This window comes from Mytilinidion resinicola (genome assembly GCF_010093595.1).
Source record: "Mytilinidion resinicola strain CBS 304.34 unplaced genomic scaffold BDZ99scaffold_4, whole genome shotgun sequence".
In the NCBI taxonomy this organism is placed as follows: domain Eukaryota; kingdom Fungi; phylum Ascomycota; class Dothideomycetes; order Mytilinidiales; family Mytilinidiaceae; genus Mytilinidion; species Mytilinidion resinicola.
The window spans coordinates 637,021-650,446 of NW_022985440.1; the positions used below are offsets into that span (position 1 = coordinate 637,021).

The following is a 13,426-nucleotide window of genomic DNA, read 5'->3' on the forward strand; positions in this document are numbered from 1 at the left end:
GAAATCTGTTAGTACGGCGTTGTGTCTATGTCCATGGAGTAAAGAAATGGGCACTGTCCAAAGAGCAGAAAACTCATCAAAATTATGACGCAAAATCTACCGACCAGGCCATCTATTGCGGAAAACTGAACTCCCTTTGCGATATGATCTCAATAAGCTGACTGAACAATCGTGGCTTCACCGGTCATAACATCCGCCACTCATTTCACAAGAGCGCCTGGATGCTGTGTCGCCTCCTTCAAACACTCAACAACCTGTTCGATCAAACTTCCAGTGCGGAGCGCATCGTAGATGATGCTAATCCAGCCCCCAGTAGTCTTCTTGTCGACATTATCTTTCGGTTCTTTCGACGGCGCAGGTGAGATACCAGATGGGTCAGCAACAGGAGTCGGATGGTCTATGACTCCTCTATGGATTGGGACCTTCAATTCTCGCCGGACGAAGATGTACATGCGCTTCGAGGCGGCTCCGAGGTAGGGAGTCGCATCTGGACCCCGAAGATATTGTGACCGAATAGATTCGAACGCGAACTCACCCTGTTCTGTAGCCTGGATCCGGAAGCTGTGAACCGCTTTGAGCAGCTTTGCATTTAGCTCTGGAGATTCCATCGTGTTTCCTACTGTAGCCTCTTGGAAACCCGTCAGAACGATAGTTTGACTGCTGGTCATGATATTCTTGAATCGATTAGAGAGGTCCATGATCGAAGTTTTCACGAACTCTTGCGATACGTGAGTCCATATGAGACTAACAAGCCGTTCTACTGTATGTTTGTCCAAAATGTCCTCGAAATTAGTTCTAGTCAGCGCCTCCAAGTTGCTCTTCCAGGTTTCCAAGAATATGACGTGCATAGCTCTCAGGTCCAGGGCCTGACACAATACGTACAGGTAGGTAGCTGACATGAGTGACAGCAGCTCAACCGCAGTATGCGTATACCGTGCGCTGATGAGTGCCAGGGAATTCAGCGCTTGATTACCCATCTCAGCATTCTGCACATGGTTGTGGACCGGATTCGCGAGAAACGAGAGCTCGGACATATAGGCAGCCATGTTAATGTCCACCCCTTTCATCGTGAAGCTCGTGCTTGGGTCATCCGCGCAAAGACTAGGCGGAAGACCGCGGTTGGTGTTGGGATTCAGCAACTCGGTACATTGTGCGAACAGCATGCGACCAATGGCTTGAGCAGCGATGCGGGACTTTTCTATGGCACATGTGACGGCAACAGCCTGAAAGTTACCGCCATGATAGATTGTGCCTCCCTGAGCGTCGATGAGAGGGTTGTCCGTCGTCGAATTGCACTCGATGCTTAGCTGTTCGTGCGCGAGCATGAGGTCCTCGAGGAATGGGCCAAGCCATTGAGGGACTGTCCGGACGGAGTAGCGGTCTTGAAAGAGCCCCGTAGCAGCTGCAGGAGAACTACCAGCCACTCCACTAGCTAGTTTCGTACCACTCAGCATAGCGAGAATATTGCCAGCGACTTCTTTTTGGCCACGGTGAGGCCGCACATCTGATATGAAGGGAAAGAAAGATTCTGCGGTCCCCAGTATAGCCTCAACCCCCATCGCGGCCAGAACTTGCCCGAAGGCAAGGAGGTTGTTGAGGTCATGTAAGGCCAAGGATGCAACTGCTGCAGATACTGCCGTACCGTTAACCAATGCCAGAGCTTCTTTTGGTTTAAAGGATGTTGGTGCGATCCCTATCTTTTTCAAGGTCTCCGATGCAGGAATAGGGAGACGTTGCTGGGCTAAGCATTCGTCTGTCTCGTTCCAGACGTAGATCCCAGGATTGCCTTCCAGAGCTCCGGCTAAGTAGGACAGCGGACTCAGATCTCCCGACGCTGATATACTACCTCGGAGAGGCACTAGTGGGATGCAATTGAGTTCCAAAAGCTTCAAGAGATGCTCGATAATCTGTGGTCGGACTGCTGAATGGCCTCTCGATAAAGTGTTGCAACGCACGAGCATCGTGGCCCGAACCCATGGTTCCGGGAGTGCGAGAGAGGAAAAGACATCGGGCTGTAGGGCGGAAGTGAACACTGCAGCTTGGTCGGTGCCGGAAAGAGGATTACCTCTAGGAAGGACTCCGCTATGCTGCATTTGTAATAGTGCGCGTTGTAATTCACCGTGGTTTGTTGTTCGTACATCCGCACTACCACCAAAGCCGGTGTTGATACCTGAACAGTTGTGAGGAGATTATAGCAATATCTCAAAAGGATAGAAACGAACCGTATACTGTATGGCCTTCTCTCAGGTAGTTGTCGAGAAATCGCACACTGTCGTCAATGCGGGCTTTCACTGCTGGATGTGGATCTAGGATACCGGAAATGCCATATCTATCATCTTTGTCAGCTTCATTTCTAGAATGGATGTATAGGACCTCGTTATAGGTTTGCGCACACTGTTCTACCACTGCCTGCGGTGCTGCAACGTCTCTTCAAGAGACCAATCGGAAACAATGCTCGTCATGCTGAGCAATCTGTAAACTCGCTAAAGCCGCACTAGCAGTGGCAGATGATAATAGGGAAAAAGTAGAAAATCGGTTGAAAAATACCTAGATACGGCGACGATGCTAGCTATTTCTAGCGACGATCCATCGACGACGATTGGGTTGCGATCTTGAATCCTCATCCGTAGAGTTTCCCACTCGGAAATTACAATGCTTGAATGGCCGTTTTCCTGACTCGGGGGCAGGTCTACGGCACCACCAGAATTGGTTCCAGAACGAATGGAGACTGGTGTTTCCATTTTTGAAGGTGGATGTATTACAAGAAGTGGAGGTACCCGTCAAAATATAATCGGGCCGGCCCAGAGGTCAATGCGCAGATCCGATAAGCACCCACGTGGAAGCGGGGCCCCAAAGATTAGATTCACCTTCCGAAGATGATATGCCACCCTATATGGGGTGAAGAAAGTCATTGACCTAGTATGTAGCGCGATGATAGGATCAAGACTCCTCACGGCAATCAAGGGAGTCACCAAACACCTTCTCAGAATACTTCGTAATAAGCCGCAAGTCACGGCGTAGGAGAGATAGAAAGATAAAAGATTCCGCGGAATTTGTAGAGTTTGAGAAATGGAAAGGCATGCCAAACGTTCGAACATGCGTACCATGGTGAAGTTGTAGACGAAAATGCTCGACATACTCCTAGGAACATACCTCATGCTTATTCTGAACCAAAAAAGTCTAATGTAGCCCTCAAAAACCTATTTTGGATATCTCTAGTGAACGCCCCCAATATGCAAATCCCAATTCCTATGCAAAGTGTCGTAAAATCATCTATCGTAGCCCATCAAATTTTTCTTCCTCCCTTGCCAGTCTTCTGCGGGGGAGCAGCGTGACCGAAATCCTTAATATGCTGAAACATACGGGTTCTCGACGAAAAGCCTACATTGCAGACTGCGCACTTGAACTGGAGATCGGACTGATCGATTGCAGCTTGCTGAGCTGCCTTCTTTGCCCGTTTTTGTGCTGCTTTTCCAAGCTTCGGTTGTGAAGATTCCTTGAGAGGGTCTGTCGCTAGGGGATCTATCAAGGTCGCTGAAGACGCTAAGCTTTCTGAGCCTCCAAGGCGATCCTCAATCTCAGATCGAGAAGCGTACTCGTCGTCTTCGTCATCCGATGATTCCGAGTGTGGTGTCGAGCTTTTCACAAACTTTTGGTCTTCTTCCTGATTGTCCTGGGTAACCTCTGAGCCTTCGTCGTCAACATCTAGCTCGCCTAACTCATGCGTCACTTCTTCGGCGCCGTCTTTCTCAACAGTGACCACTTTATCAGCACCGTCCATGGATGTTGGTGTGTTCGCCCCACTACCGGATATATCATCGTCGAGGTTTAGATGCCGATTGTCTTTCTGCATTTGCCGTTTTAGGGCTTGAACTGCCTTTTGGTGCTTCTTGCTCTTCTCGTGGGCATCATACTGTCGCTCACTTTTGAAGGTCTTGTGGCAGGCCACACACTCATACTGTTCCTCGTCGCTTTCTTCCTCTACCTCATCCTCCTCATCCTCAGCGTTGCGGCTAGTCGCCCAATCTGGCACTTTGCCTTGGATTTTAGCCGCATTGGCGGCTTTCTGGCGGGCAGCTTGGGCTCGTGCCGCGTCACGGAGAGTCTTCTCACGCTCTTCGACAGTCTGAGTATGGGGTGTGTATCTTGGGTCGCGCTTTCGAACGAACGCCACCAGAGTCCTAACTGCGTCGTTGAAGTCACGTATTCCGGCATCCCGCAACCTTTTGTTCTCTTTCTCCATCATCCTCCTCACTCGTCGATCGGGAGCCTCGGAGTAGCGATAGAGATCCATCCAGGCAAAACTTTTTTTAGTCGAGAAACTAGCCCAAGTGGCATAAAATGGCTGGACCACACCCTCATAGGAGTCGTCCTTATGGCCGAACGAAGGATAGTCTAGCACATCTGTACTTTCCCAGTCCGCGGCTGCCTCCTCTTCTCGTGCCAAAGTGACAAATGTGTCTCGAAGAAAGCCGAAAAAACCGGAAGGTGCATCGGAGAAGTCTATCCCACCATGGAATTTCCTGAGCATACGGGCAATGTCTTCCGAGGTTGTGACACGCATGTCATGTTCATAGTGTGCCTCTCCACCAGCGTCTCCTCCTCGCAGGATGTCCCGTTCGTGGGCGTCATACCAGGCGCGTTCGTTCTTGTCGGATAGGATTTCGTAGGCGACCTGGACTTCAGCGAAGAGTGCCGTGGTTCGTTCCACGTCGTCATAGTTGCGGTCGGGGTGCAGTTCGAGGGCCTTCTTGCGGTATGCCTTTTTGATCCTGTCGCACAGTATCAGTCACTGGTGTAAAGTCATTATTCTGAGACATACTCTTCGTCGCTCGCGGTTCTCTCTACGCCCAGCAGTTCGTAGTAGCTGACTTTCAGCTCACCAGCAGCGGGCGAGGCGTTGCCATTGTGGCCAGCACCAGAAGAGTGATTCGCCCCCATGTTCGCAGTCGGGGATCGGCCGCAAGAGACATTTGCAGGGTGTGATGACGCAGAGGTGGTGGGGAGTGGGGAGTGAAAAAAGGCCAGGTTCTTTTCACGTGCTGGACGGTGGGATCAGATAGTCTAGACCTGATTCAGCATCCAAGAAAGACAGCTTCTGCGCACAGAACATATGAGCGTCATCGAAGGAGCCCTAACAGCGTAAAACAAGTGAAAAACTGATGGCAAAAGTCCATCTATTCCGCTATATAAACGTTAGGATATAGAAAGTGCAGCATATCCACGAGCCTTCTAGGCCTAGCCAGCCCATTCCCGCGGCGAAAATGTCTGGATGGTGAACGCTGATTGGCGGCAGTGCCCATGGCCATCTCGACCGCGACATCGTGACTTGCAAACCCTCAACCGCCACTGCTCTTCAGCCCCTAGCGCCTGCTAAGTTGCCGCGCTCTAGCATCTCCTAGCTAGGTACTTCTCGCTCGCTGGTTTGCCATGGCTTCTAGCTACACACCAGCTATTGTCAACCTTTCAGTACCATTCACCGCACTCGTTCGTACCAAATATCAATCCATATCCCTGCTGCGTGGCGACGGTCCAGTCATCAGTCCATATTGCTCCACGTGCGCCGTTCCAACATGAAATTCGGCCACCAACTCAAACAAGTCCTCCAGGAAGAGTTTCCGCCCGCCTGGATCGATCAGGCTATAGGATACCAGCAGCTCAAAAAGTGCCTCCACAGGCTTGAAAAAGAGCTCTCCAGTTTCGGCCTTACGCCCGAGACCTTAAGGCAGCTCCTCCAGGAGGTCGAGGATCACAACACCCGCGCCGAGTCGGAGCTCGCCAGCCAAACAGAAGCCCTCGCTAGGGAAGAACAAATCGAGAAGCCGTTTGAATACATCCTCACTCCTGAGGCAAGAGCGGAGCAAGATCTACGGGATGCTGCTAACAGTGATGAAAAGGCACCCGAAAATACCTTCCATCCAAAGCTGCTCTTCACTGTCGATGTGGCCACGGGAGAACCTCTGAGTGCCAACCTATCGCCCGAGACCAGGTCTAAACTGCACCAACTTGCCTTGGAGAATGGTATCACCAACGTCCGCGTAACTGAAGTCACCGAGCTTGATGAAGCTGCTGCCAGCGGTTCTGGGACGGCCTCTGATGGAGCAAACCCGACCCAGGATCAAGTAGAGGCATCCGATGAAGACCCTCAGCGAAGCTCCTCAAACTCGTCTAGCGGGACGACCACGTCTCCAAGAGAACTGCGGATGATTGAAGTCCCACTGACCTCTGACTCGGAGTTCTTCTCCATGCTCACTACTCAGCTCTCTGGAATCGCGGAGTTGCAGTCCGTGGAAGAGAAGAGGCTTCATACCGTCATAATCCAGATTAGCCAGAAGATCAACAAGATCATCGAAGCCAACCCGGGCAAGAAGCGCGATATCAGGGACGTCGTACGATGGAGACGGATTCTCAACTACTACACCGATTGCAACGTGTTCTTTGAGACCAAACCGAGCATGCGAGTAGTGGCACACACCGTGACCGAAGCCGAGAAGCAACTGCTGCAGTTCACCAACATGCTCAATAAAGAGAAGCTTACCAATTTCAAAAGCGAAGACAGTGAAGCAAGCGTCAATATGTTCTTGGAGCTCAACCAGGACTTACTCCAGACCCTCAAGTTCCAAGAAATCAACAACACTGCGATGTACAAGATCTTAAAGAGTGAGTAACACCAGTCTGGCTTAACCTCCTGCTTTCTTTTCTTGAGCGCTCAACTAAAATCTCACAGAATTCGACAAACGCACGGCCCTCGGCGTGAAAGCCACCTTTCCAAACAAGGTCCACATACCAGTTTTCACGGACGCTGTCGCAAAGGCAGTCTGCTACCAAGTCAACAAAGACGTAGTCGAAACCGTGCCCCGACTCAGCGACTACTCCTGCGCCATCTGCAGCGATATCCATTGGCGGCCTGTCCGATTAGAATGCGATCACGTAAGGCTTATCTACAGTACCAACTCCCGGATTACCTCCTTGTGCTGACCACCGCCGCGACATCCAGGTCTTCTGCATCAGATGCATGATCGTCATGCAACGAAATAAGCAGAGCAGGTGCCCCCTGTGCCGAAAAGAAGGCATCCTGGCGTTACATGACGGTATGTTTCGAGCCTAGACCAAACCTCATTCCACTCTCCCCACAGTTCAACACTAATAACTCTTAGCCGATCTCGACGACGAAATGAAGAAGTTCCTCGAAAAGTGGTTCCCCGACGAAGTCACGCGGAAGCAGAAAGAGAATGAGTTCCTGGCTGGTGTCGACCAATACGGCGAGGCTTATAAGGCCAAGTGCATTGTCATGTAGTATACTCTTTTCCTTTTTCCTATTTGTACTTTCGTTTTTAGCTACAGGAGTTGTCCGTGGCTTTAGGCAATGCATTAGCTGGGGGATATACGATACCATTGGGAGGATAGCTCTGCTGCTGGATATATGGGAGCAGGGCTGCAGGTAATTGCTAATTTGGCGTGAGGAAATACTTCCGGGCATCATGGTAGATAGCCGATGCGAATGGAATGTTTAATTCCGCGCTCTTGGAAATCACAGACCTCCAAGCTTTTGAGAACCCCAATTGAAGACCTTCGAAGTAACAGTAACGTCATGCCTGGTTTTCTGACTTCTGAGAAGCCATTCTCCGACCACTTAACCCGCAATATAAGCTACACTGATCCCGATGGTCGTGAAGACACAACAAGATATAAGAACCCGAAAATACCCCAGATCCCCTACAGTGTAAACAGCAAACCCGATTAGGAACACAATAACACCCCAAGCGCCTACCATTCCTTCCACAGGTCTCCTAGACCAGGCCAGATTCCGAGCCTCCTTTTGCTCAATACGCATTGTAAGGGCTATCGTCGTAGCTCGCATGTCCGAAGTTCTTATCCGTAACATCGTCCAAGCTCTTGTACTGCGACGGTCCGTTCCTCCCACGGCTCCTAGCGCCGCCTCCACCTCCACCGCCACCCCTTCCGTATCCCCCTCCTCTTCCGCCTCCACCCCCACCTCTGCCGCCATAGCCCGGCCCACCCCTCTGTGGACCACGTCCACGGCTCTGATTCCCACCGCGGTAGTTCGCCGAGACACCACCCTGCCTCCTGTCTCCCTGCTCCCGCCGATCATTCCGCTCCCTCGGCTGCCACTCGCGCTCGCGGCCCTGCCCTTCCTCCTCCTCACGCGGATGTAGCCGCTTGCCCTTGCTCGGGAAGTAGCTCTCCCACTCGCTCTCGTCGCGCATCTCTGCCTCAACACGCAGCAGCACCTTCTCGCCGACGACGCTTTCAAACTCGAACGCCTTGTCGTCCGAGACGGGCTGCCAGTTCTGGATCCTGACCGCATCGGCGGGCTTCGCGCCGCGGCGGAGGGCAAGCACGACGGTGGGCGTAGGATTCTCGGAGTAGTACCTTTGAGTAGAGGGAACGGGCTCGACACGCGCGGCCCAGAGGCGGTTTTCGAAGACGGAGATGCCGGAAACGCGCCAGAAGACCTTGTTGCCGATGCCGCCGACTTTGTCGAGGATGCTGTGGGGGCAGGGTTTGGGGGTGATGAGGATGCTGTTGGCAAGGAAGCGAACTTCGCCTTCGGGCATGTTGGGGGGAAGGTTGACGAGAGTGGTGAGTTTGTCGGTCATGGCGGGCGGGATCATGTAGCCAGTGTAGAAGACTGTGCGCTTGATCATGAGGGGGTGGGCGCCATGAGGACCGTTGCCTGCGCGGATGATGAGGTTGTGAGAGTTGATCATCTTTTGGACTTCGGCGACTTCGGTGACGGGGTCGAGGCTTGTAGCGTTCTCGGGGACTTGGATAACTTCTGCTGTTATGGGTTTACGCGGGATAGGGCCATCTCCTGAACGTAGGGCCTTGTTGAAGCCGAAGAAGAAATCGCGGAATCCTTTGGTACTGTAGAGGAAATTAGCAAGGAGTGCAAGGAAGCTGTTGTGGGAGGATCCTTACTGCTTCGGCCGGTCTTCGTATATTCGAATCTCGTCCGCATCCTTGTAGGTGTACACGATATCACTCAGCAGTTCCTGCTTGAAATGCATGGTGCTCGAGAACCTCTGGTTAGCTGGACCTACAGCTGGCTTCAGGCAAACCATATCGAAATTCAGTCTCTTACTTCGAACCATGCGCTTGATGAGTTCGCTAAAGCCGCTCTCGGATCTACCAGTGAGTAATACGGACAGCGCGTCTTTCTGCTGCATGGTGAGTTCGACCAAATTGACCTTCCAGCAGTTAGTCACATTCTCCATTTCGAGCTTCCGTTCATCGACGCACAATCTGTTCATTCCACCAGCCTTCCCATGCTCTTGCTTCCTCCTTGTCGGCGCCTTGGCCAGTTGCAGCCAGTATCGAGGCGTCATGCCACCATCCTCCGTTCACGAAGATATCTGGGGATCCTAGCTGTCCAATCGTAGGACCGTTCCAGAGTGACTTGTTGGGCAATGGGCTTGCAAAGACTATATACATAGCGTCAGCATTTGATGCTTGCGTCAGAGGTTGGAAGGAACGTACGCGTATTGTCGAAGTCATAGACGTGAACAGCCTTGATCTGTGATACATCTGTCGGCAGTTAGCAGGCTGTATTAGAACACTCATCCAGAACACGAACTTGGTAAGTCCTTGTCATCACATGACCACCGCTTCAGTGCAGTGACGGTGTGGGTGACGCTTTTTCCATTGCTCATGCCGTTTGGCGCGCCATGGGATGCTGCGAGCATTCTTAGTGAACGAAAGTTATTCGAGGATGAGTAATGGCCGGCAGATGTCTTGCGAGTCTAGCAAGCATCCAAGAGCTCCAGAGCGCGACAAAGTACTACAGAGAACTGGCTGTAGTCGTCACATCGGGGGGAGTCGCAGCTGAAGACCAGACAGAAGTGGCAGACGAGGTTGACGTTCAGTTCGCGACTCTTGAAGCCCGTGCGCTCCCATGTATCTTTTCGCTTTTCGCCGCATCACCTCCGCCTCCTGCTCCCCCACCACCAGCACATGGAGGACACTGCGAAGTTGATAACCAAGGAACCACAGCTACCAGTGCCAGTTCCCGCTGCTTCGCGAACAGAAGATAATTCAGAGACCTGTGTCATTTGCCTCTCCGCCATATCGGAGAGAGCCATTACGGTTCCTTGTAACCACTACAGCTTCGACTTCATTTGCCTTGTCAGCTGGTTGCAAGAACGGTCAGCATGTCCGCTTTGTAGGTGTATCATTTCCATTTTGTTACTTTCCGAGTCCCCCTAATTGCTTAAAGGCAACACCGATGTCACCGAAGTCCAGTATGAATTCTATTCTCCTACCGACTACAAAACATACACCATCCAGTCCACTCGGACCCCTAATCCCCATGGCGCCGCTACTCCTCTCCCACATAATCCTCAAAGCCGATCACATCCTACCAGACCGTTCCGCAGGCGCCAATACACCCCTCCAAACCCCGACACGGCCCTCCTAAAACGCCGCCACGTCTACAAACACTCTCTCTACTCCCTCCACGTCGGCAGCAACCGCATCTCGCGCTACCAAAACCTCACGCCCGCCCTCATATCCAGTTCCCCGGACCTCCAGTCCCGCGCCCGCACTTGGATCCGCCGCGAGCTGCGCGTCTTCCCATACCTAAACCCGGCCCCAGAGCCTCACGAGCCACCCGCAAGCACCTCTAGCAGCAGCACCAGCACCACGCCCAGCGCCCGCCGCGCCTCCAACGCCGAGTTCCTCCTCTCCTACATCCTCGCGATCCTCAAGGCCATCGACCTCAAAGCCCCCTCCGGGCAGGCCGAAGACATGCTCGCCGAGTTCCTGGGCCGGCCGCACGCGCGGCTGTTCCTGCACGAGCTCGGCGCGTGGCTGCGCAGCCCGTACACGCGGCTCGAGGACTGGGATCGCAATGTGCAGTATGCGGAGCGGCTGCCGGAGCGGTTTGACGATAATGGCGTCGCGGTTGGAGGGGTGCGGCAAAGGGGGAAGAGAGGGATGTCGGTGGAGAGGAGCAGATCGCCGCGGCGAGAGGAGAGGGCGGCGTGGCGGGAGCGGCAGGCCGTGAGGCGGTATGCGCCGGATTGAAGGGGTAGGAGTGCGATTATGACATGAGGGAAAAAACAATATCCTGAGGGAGCATCTTCGGGCCCAGAGCCGCGTGGATGGGATGAGATGCGGCGGTAGAGTACCTGCTGCATCAGGGGCGCCGCTAGACCATCTATGACAGTAAACGTCGAGCCCCGTTGTACAAGTCGAAGCATGGCTAAAACACTCGGGACTACAGCGGCCTCTCTGACCAGTCCGAGGCCTTCAGATGAGACGAAAGCTGGAAGCTTCAACCGGCTCCCCTTCTCTAGGCCACGGCATTTTTGAAAAGACATGCCTTGTAGTCACAGTCAGTCTCTGTAACAATCGTAGACAAAGCGTTCCGCTATGTATACCCCTATCACTTCACAGACTAGAACGTAGATAGAAGCAACCCTCCATTCCAGCTTTTGCAGCATTGTGTAGCTATTCTCAACTATTCTCAAAGTTGACGGAAAACCCAAATCTCTTGAGTCCGTGACTCAACTCATTGTATCTGCTCATCCCTCATCAAAGCCTAGTGCCTTTCAACATCAAATAAGCAAAGCAGGAAAAACCTCCTTAACGCCATCCGGTCATTCCTACAATAGACTCCACGCCATCGGCATCCCACAATCTCAATGGAGCAATTGCGAAGCCTGTGTTTCCCGACCTCACAATCCCCTCCCCCTGATAATCCCAGGTCCAGAGACCCCCCCGCTCGCGCTCCCCCGCCTCCCTATGACATCCACGCTTCCGCTCCGTGAGCTATCTATGCTCTTCCGCATGCTGCTACTCGAGCTGCGCCGGCGTGCTCTTCGCGTCTCGTCGGGGTCGTGCGGCTTCAATCCGCTGGCCTTTGCGAACAGGTTCAGGACATCCGTTAAGCTGACGACGCCGCACAGACGACCGGACATGCTGGCGCCTGTAATAGCAGAGGCAGAGATGGCGGGGGCAGGTTGAGCGGGTGGGTAGGTTGGCGAAGGGAAGGGTTGGTAGCTGCTTGCGGCGGATGGAAGGGGCGTGATGGGAGATGGGGGAACGAGGACGGCCGGGGTAGCGGCAGGAGTTGGGGGGCCTGAGGAGGCCGGAGAGGGTTGATCGACAATCCACATGCTGCGGTACATGTTAGTGATGTTATCTTGGTTTGGAAAAGGTGCATTTAGGGAGCATACCGGTGTGAGCGCGTTGCAACGAGCTTGGCGACTGTGTGAGCTAGCGTCGACATTGTGTTTATGTGGAAGACTGGGAACGAGTCTTTGCCGTCGTTCATGCCGCGCTCGGAGAGGATGACGGAGATGAAGTGGATACAAGAGGAGCTGAGGAGGTGGATTGAGGTTGATTTCGTGAGAAGCTACATACAGTTAGTACTTCGATAATTCATGTGAGGGTTAGAAGTAGCTTACTCTGACATCCACATGAGATATGTTGCCAATGACATTATTCTGGGCGTCGAGAACTGGAAGAGAGGTGATGCCCTCGTTGTTCATGAGTTCCAGGGCGTCCGTGAGAGGCTTGTCTCCGCTGAAATTATGTCAGCGATACAGCGTTCTAACAGTAAAAGGGTCAGCCTACTTGATTGCGAACACCGTGTGCGAGCCTAAGTTCAAGTCCTTGATGTACATCGGGTACAGCTGATCAATAGCTGGGAAGCTTTTCCTGTTCTCCCAGAAGAAATTGACCAATCTGAGCTGTGACAAAATGCCAATGACTTCCGTTGTGCCCTCTTTCACGACCAGGATCCGATGGATCCCGCTACCAAAGAGCTCCATTGATTTCTTGAGGTCGGCGGTATGCGGTAGTACAATCAACGGCTCTTTCTTCCCTAGATCTTTGACCTCTCGGAGAGCGATGGGCTTCCCTTCTCTTGCTTTTGTCAGAACTTTGTCCACAGACTCTGCATCTTCCTCGCTGGGTTTCGCGAGCCCTACGACGAGTAGGAGGTAGGCATTCAGATCATTGTAGTCGAAAGTTCCGACGGCGGTGTGTGACTCAGGAGAGTCGCGGATGAGGACCACATTAGGGGGACCAGCGGTGATAAGTGCCTATGAATGCAATGAGTATATGAAGTATCAGGAACTGATCCCCAGGTTCGCGTACATTGGTCGTCTCTTCTACGCTGGTGTCGTACTGCACGAAGCGCACCTGCTTGTGATCCACAACCTCGCCCACCTGGATAGACCTCCAGTCCCTCCCCACAAACTCTGGAGCTGCAGCCTTGGTTGGCGGGTTGTTCAAAAGGTCTTGCAGAGCATTCTGAGAGAAAGACGGCTGTCTGCGAGCTCGCGGCGAGGACGGATTGCCCCGCAGGTTCTCCGCGAAGCTCTGGCGGTGGCCCATGTGTGGGCTCTGGGAGGTCCGCAGGCTCGTCGGCTTCTCGAGCGGTGGCGATCGGGGTCCA

At 53.0% G+C, this 13,426-nt stretch overlaps 6 protein-coding genes across 6 annotated transcripts; 2 read left to right on the top strand and 4 right to left on the bottom strand.

Annotated features, from left to right (window-relative positions):
• Nucleotides 1–24: 24 nt before the first annotated feature.
• Nucleotides 25–2,663, bottom strand: BDZ99DRAFT_410018 (phenylalanine ammonia-lyase). The gene is made up of 3 exons (XM_033716566.1): nt 2,548–2,663; nt 2,223–2,329; nt 25–2,170 (listed from the first exon to the last, which is right to left on the bottom strand). Exons 1-3 carry the CDS (start codon nt 2,622–2,624, stop codon nt 201–203), a joined length of 2,154 nt encoding a protein of 717 aa, XP_033580843.1. The 5' UTR covers nt 2,625–2,663; the 3' UTR covers nt 25–200.
• A 623-nt stretch (nt 2,664–3,286) lies between these two features.
• Nucleotides 3,287–4,941, bottom strand: BDZ99DRAFT_380771 (DnaJ-domain-containing protein; the record flags this gene model as incomplete). Its single annotated transcript, XM_033715203.1, has 2 exons — nt 3,287–4,772; nt 4,823–4,941. 2 exons carry the CDS (start codon nt 4,939–4,941, stop codon nt 3,287–3,289), a joined length of 1,605 nt encoding a protein of 534 aa, XP_033580844.1.
• A 632-nt stretch (nt 4,942–5,573) lies between these two features.
• BDZ99DRAFT_436449 (uncharacterized protein) lies at nt 5,574–7,560 on the top strand (the record flags this gene model as incomplete). The annotated part of the gene is made up of 5 exons (XM_033717536.1): nt 5,574–6,078; nt 6,127–6,660; nt 6,728–6,930; nt 6,998–7,091; nt 7,158–7,560. The coding sequence occupies 5 exons, from the start codon at nt 5,574–5,576 to the stop codon at nt 7,295–7,297; spliced, it is 1,476 nt and encodes a 491-aa protein (XP_033580845.1). The 3' UTR covers nt 7,298–7,560.
• Nucleotides 7,561–7,823: 263 nt separating this feature from the next.
• BDZ99DRAFT_380202 (uncharacterized protein) lies at nt 7,824–9,674 on the bottom strand (the record flags this gene model as incomplete). The annotated part of the gene is made up of 5 exons (XM_033715177.1): nt 7,824–8,889; nt 8,944–9,212; nt 9,265–9,446; nt 9,502–9,549; nt 9,599–9,674. The coding sequence occupies 5 exons, from the start codon at nt 9,672–9,674 to the stop codon at nt 7,824–7,826; spliced, it is 1,641 nt and encodes a 546-aa protein (XP_033580846.1).
• A 66-nt stretch (nt 9,675–9,740) lies between these two features.
• On the top strand, nt 9,741–11,026 carry BDZ99DRAFT_485973 (uncharacterized protein; the record flags this gene model as incomplete). Its single annotated transcript, XM_033722747.1, has 4 exons — nt 9,741–9,906; nt 10,028–10,183; nt 10,259–10,901; nt 10,969–11,026. 4 exons carry the CDS (start codon nt 9,741–9,743, stop codon nt 11,024–11,026), a joined length of 1,023 nt encoding a protein of 340 aa, XP_033580847.1.
• A 679-nt stretch (nt 11,027–11,705) lies between these two features.
• On the bottom strand, nt 11,706–13,419 carry BDZ99DRAFT_366314 (uncharacterized protein; the record flags this gene model as incomplete). The annotated part of the gene is made up of 5 exons (XM_033714750.1): nt 11,706–12,141; nt 12,201–12,379; nt 12,432–12,549; nt 12,601–13,070; nt 13,126–13,419. Coding segments are annotated over 5 exons (1,497 nt in total), but the record flags the coding sequence as incomplete, so codon positions are not given.
• Nucleotides 13,420–13,426: the final 7 nt, after the last annotated feature.

Coding starts and splice junctions, on each gene's coding strand:
- BDZ99DRAFT_410018 (XM_033716566.1), bottom strand. CDS start 2,624: ATGAGGATTCAAGATCGCAACCCAATCGTCGTCGATGGATCGTCGCTA. Junction 2,330..2,547: donor AGCATCGTCGCCGTATCTAG/GTATTTTTCAAC, acceptor CAAAGATGATAG/ATATGGCATTTCCGGTATCC. Junction 2,171..2,222: donor AGAAGGCCATACAGTATACG/GTTCGTTTCTAT, acceptor ACAACTGTTCAG/GTATCAACACCGGCTTTGGT.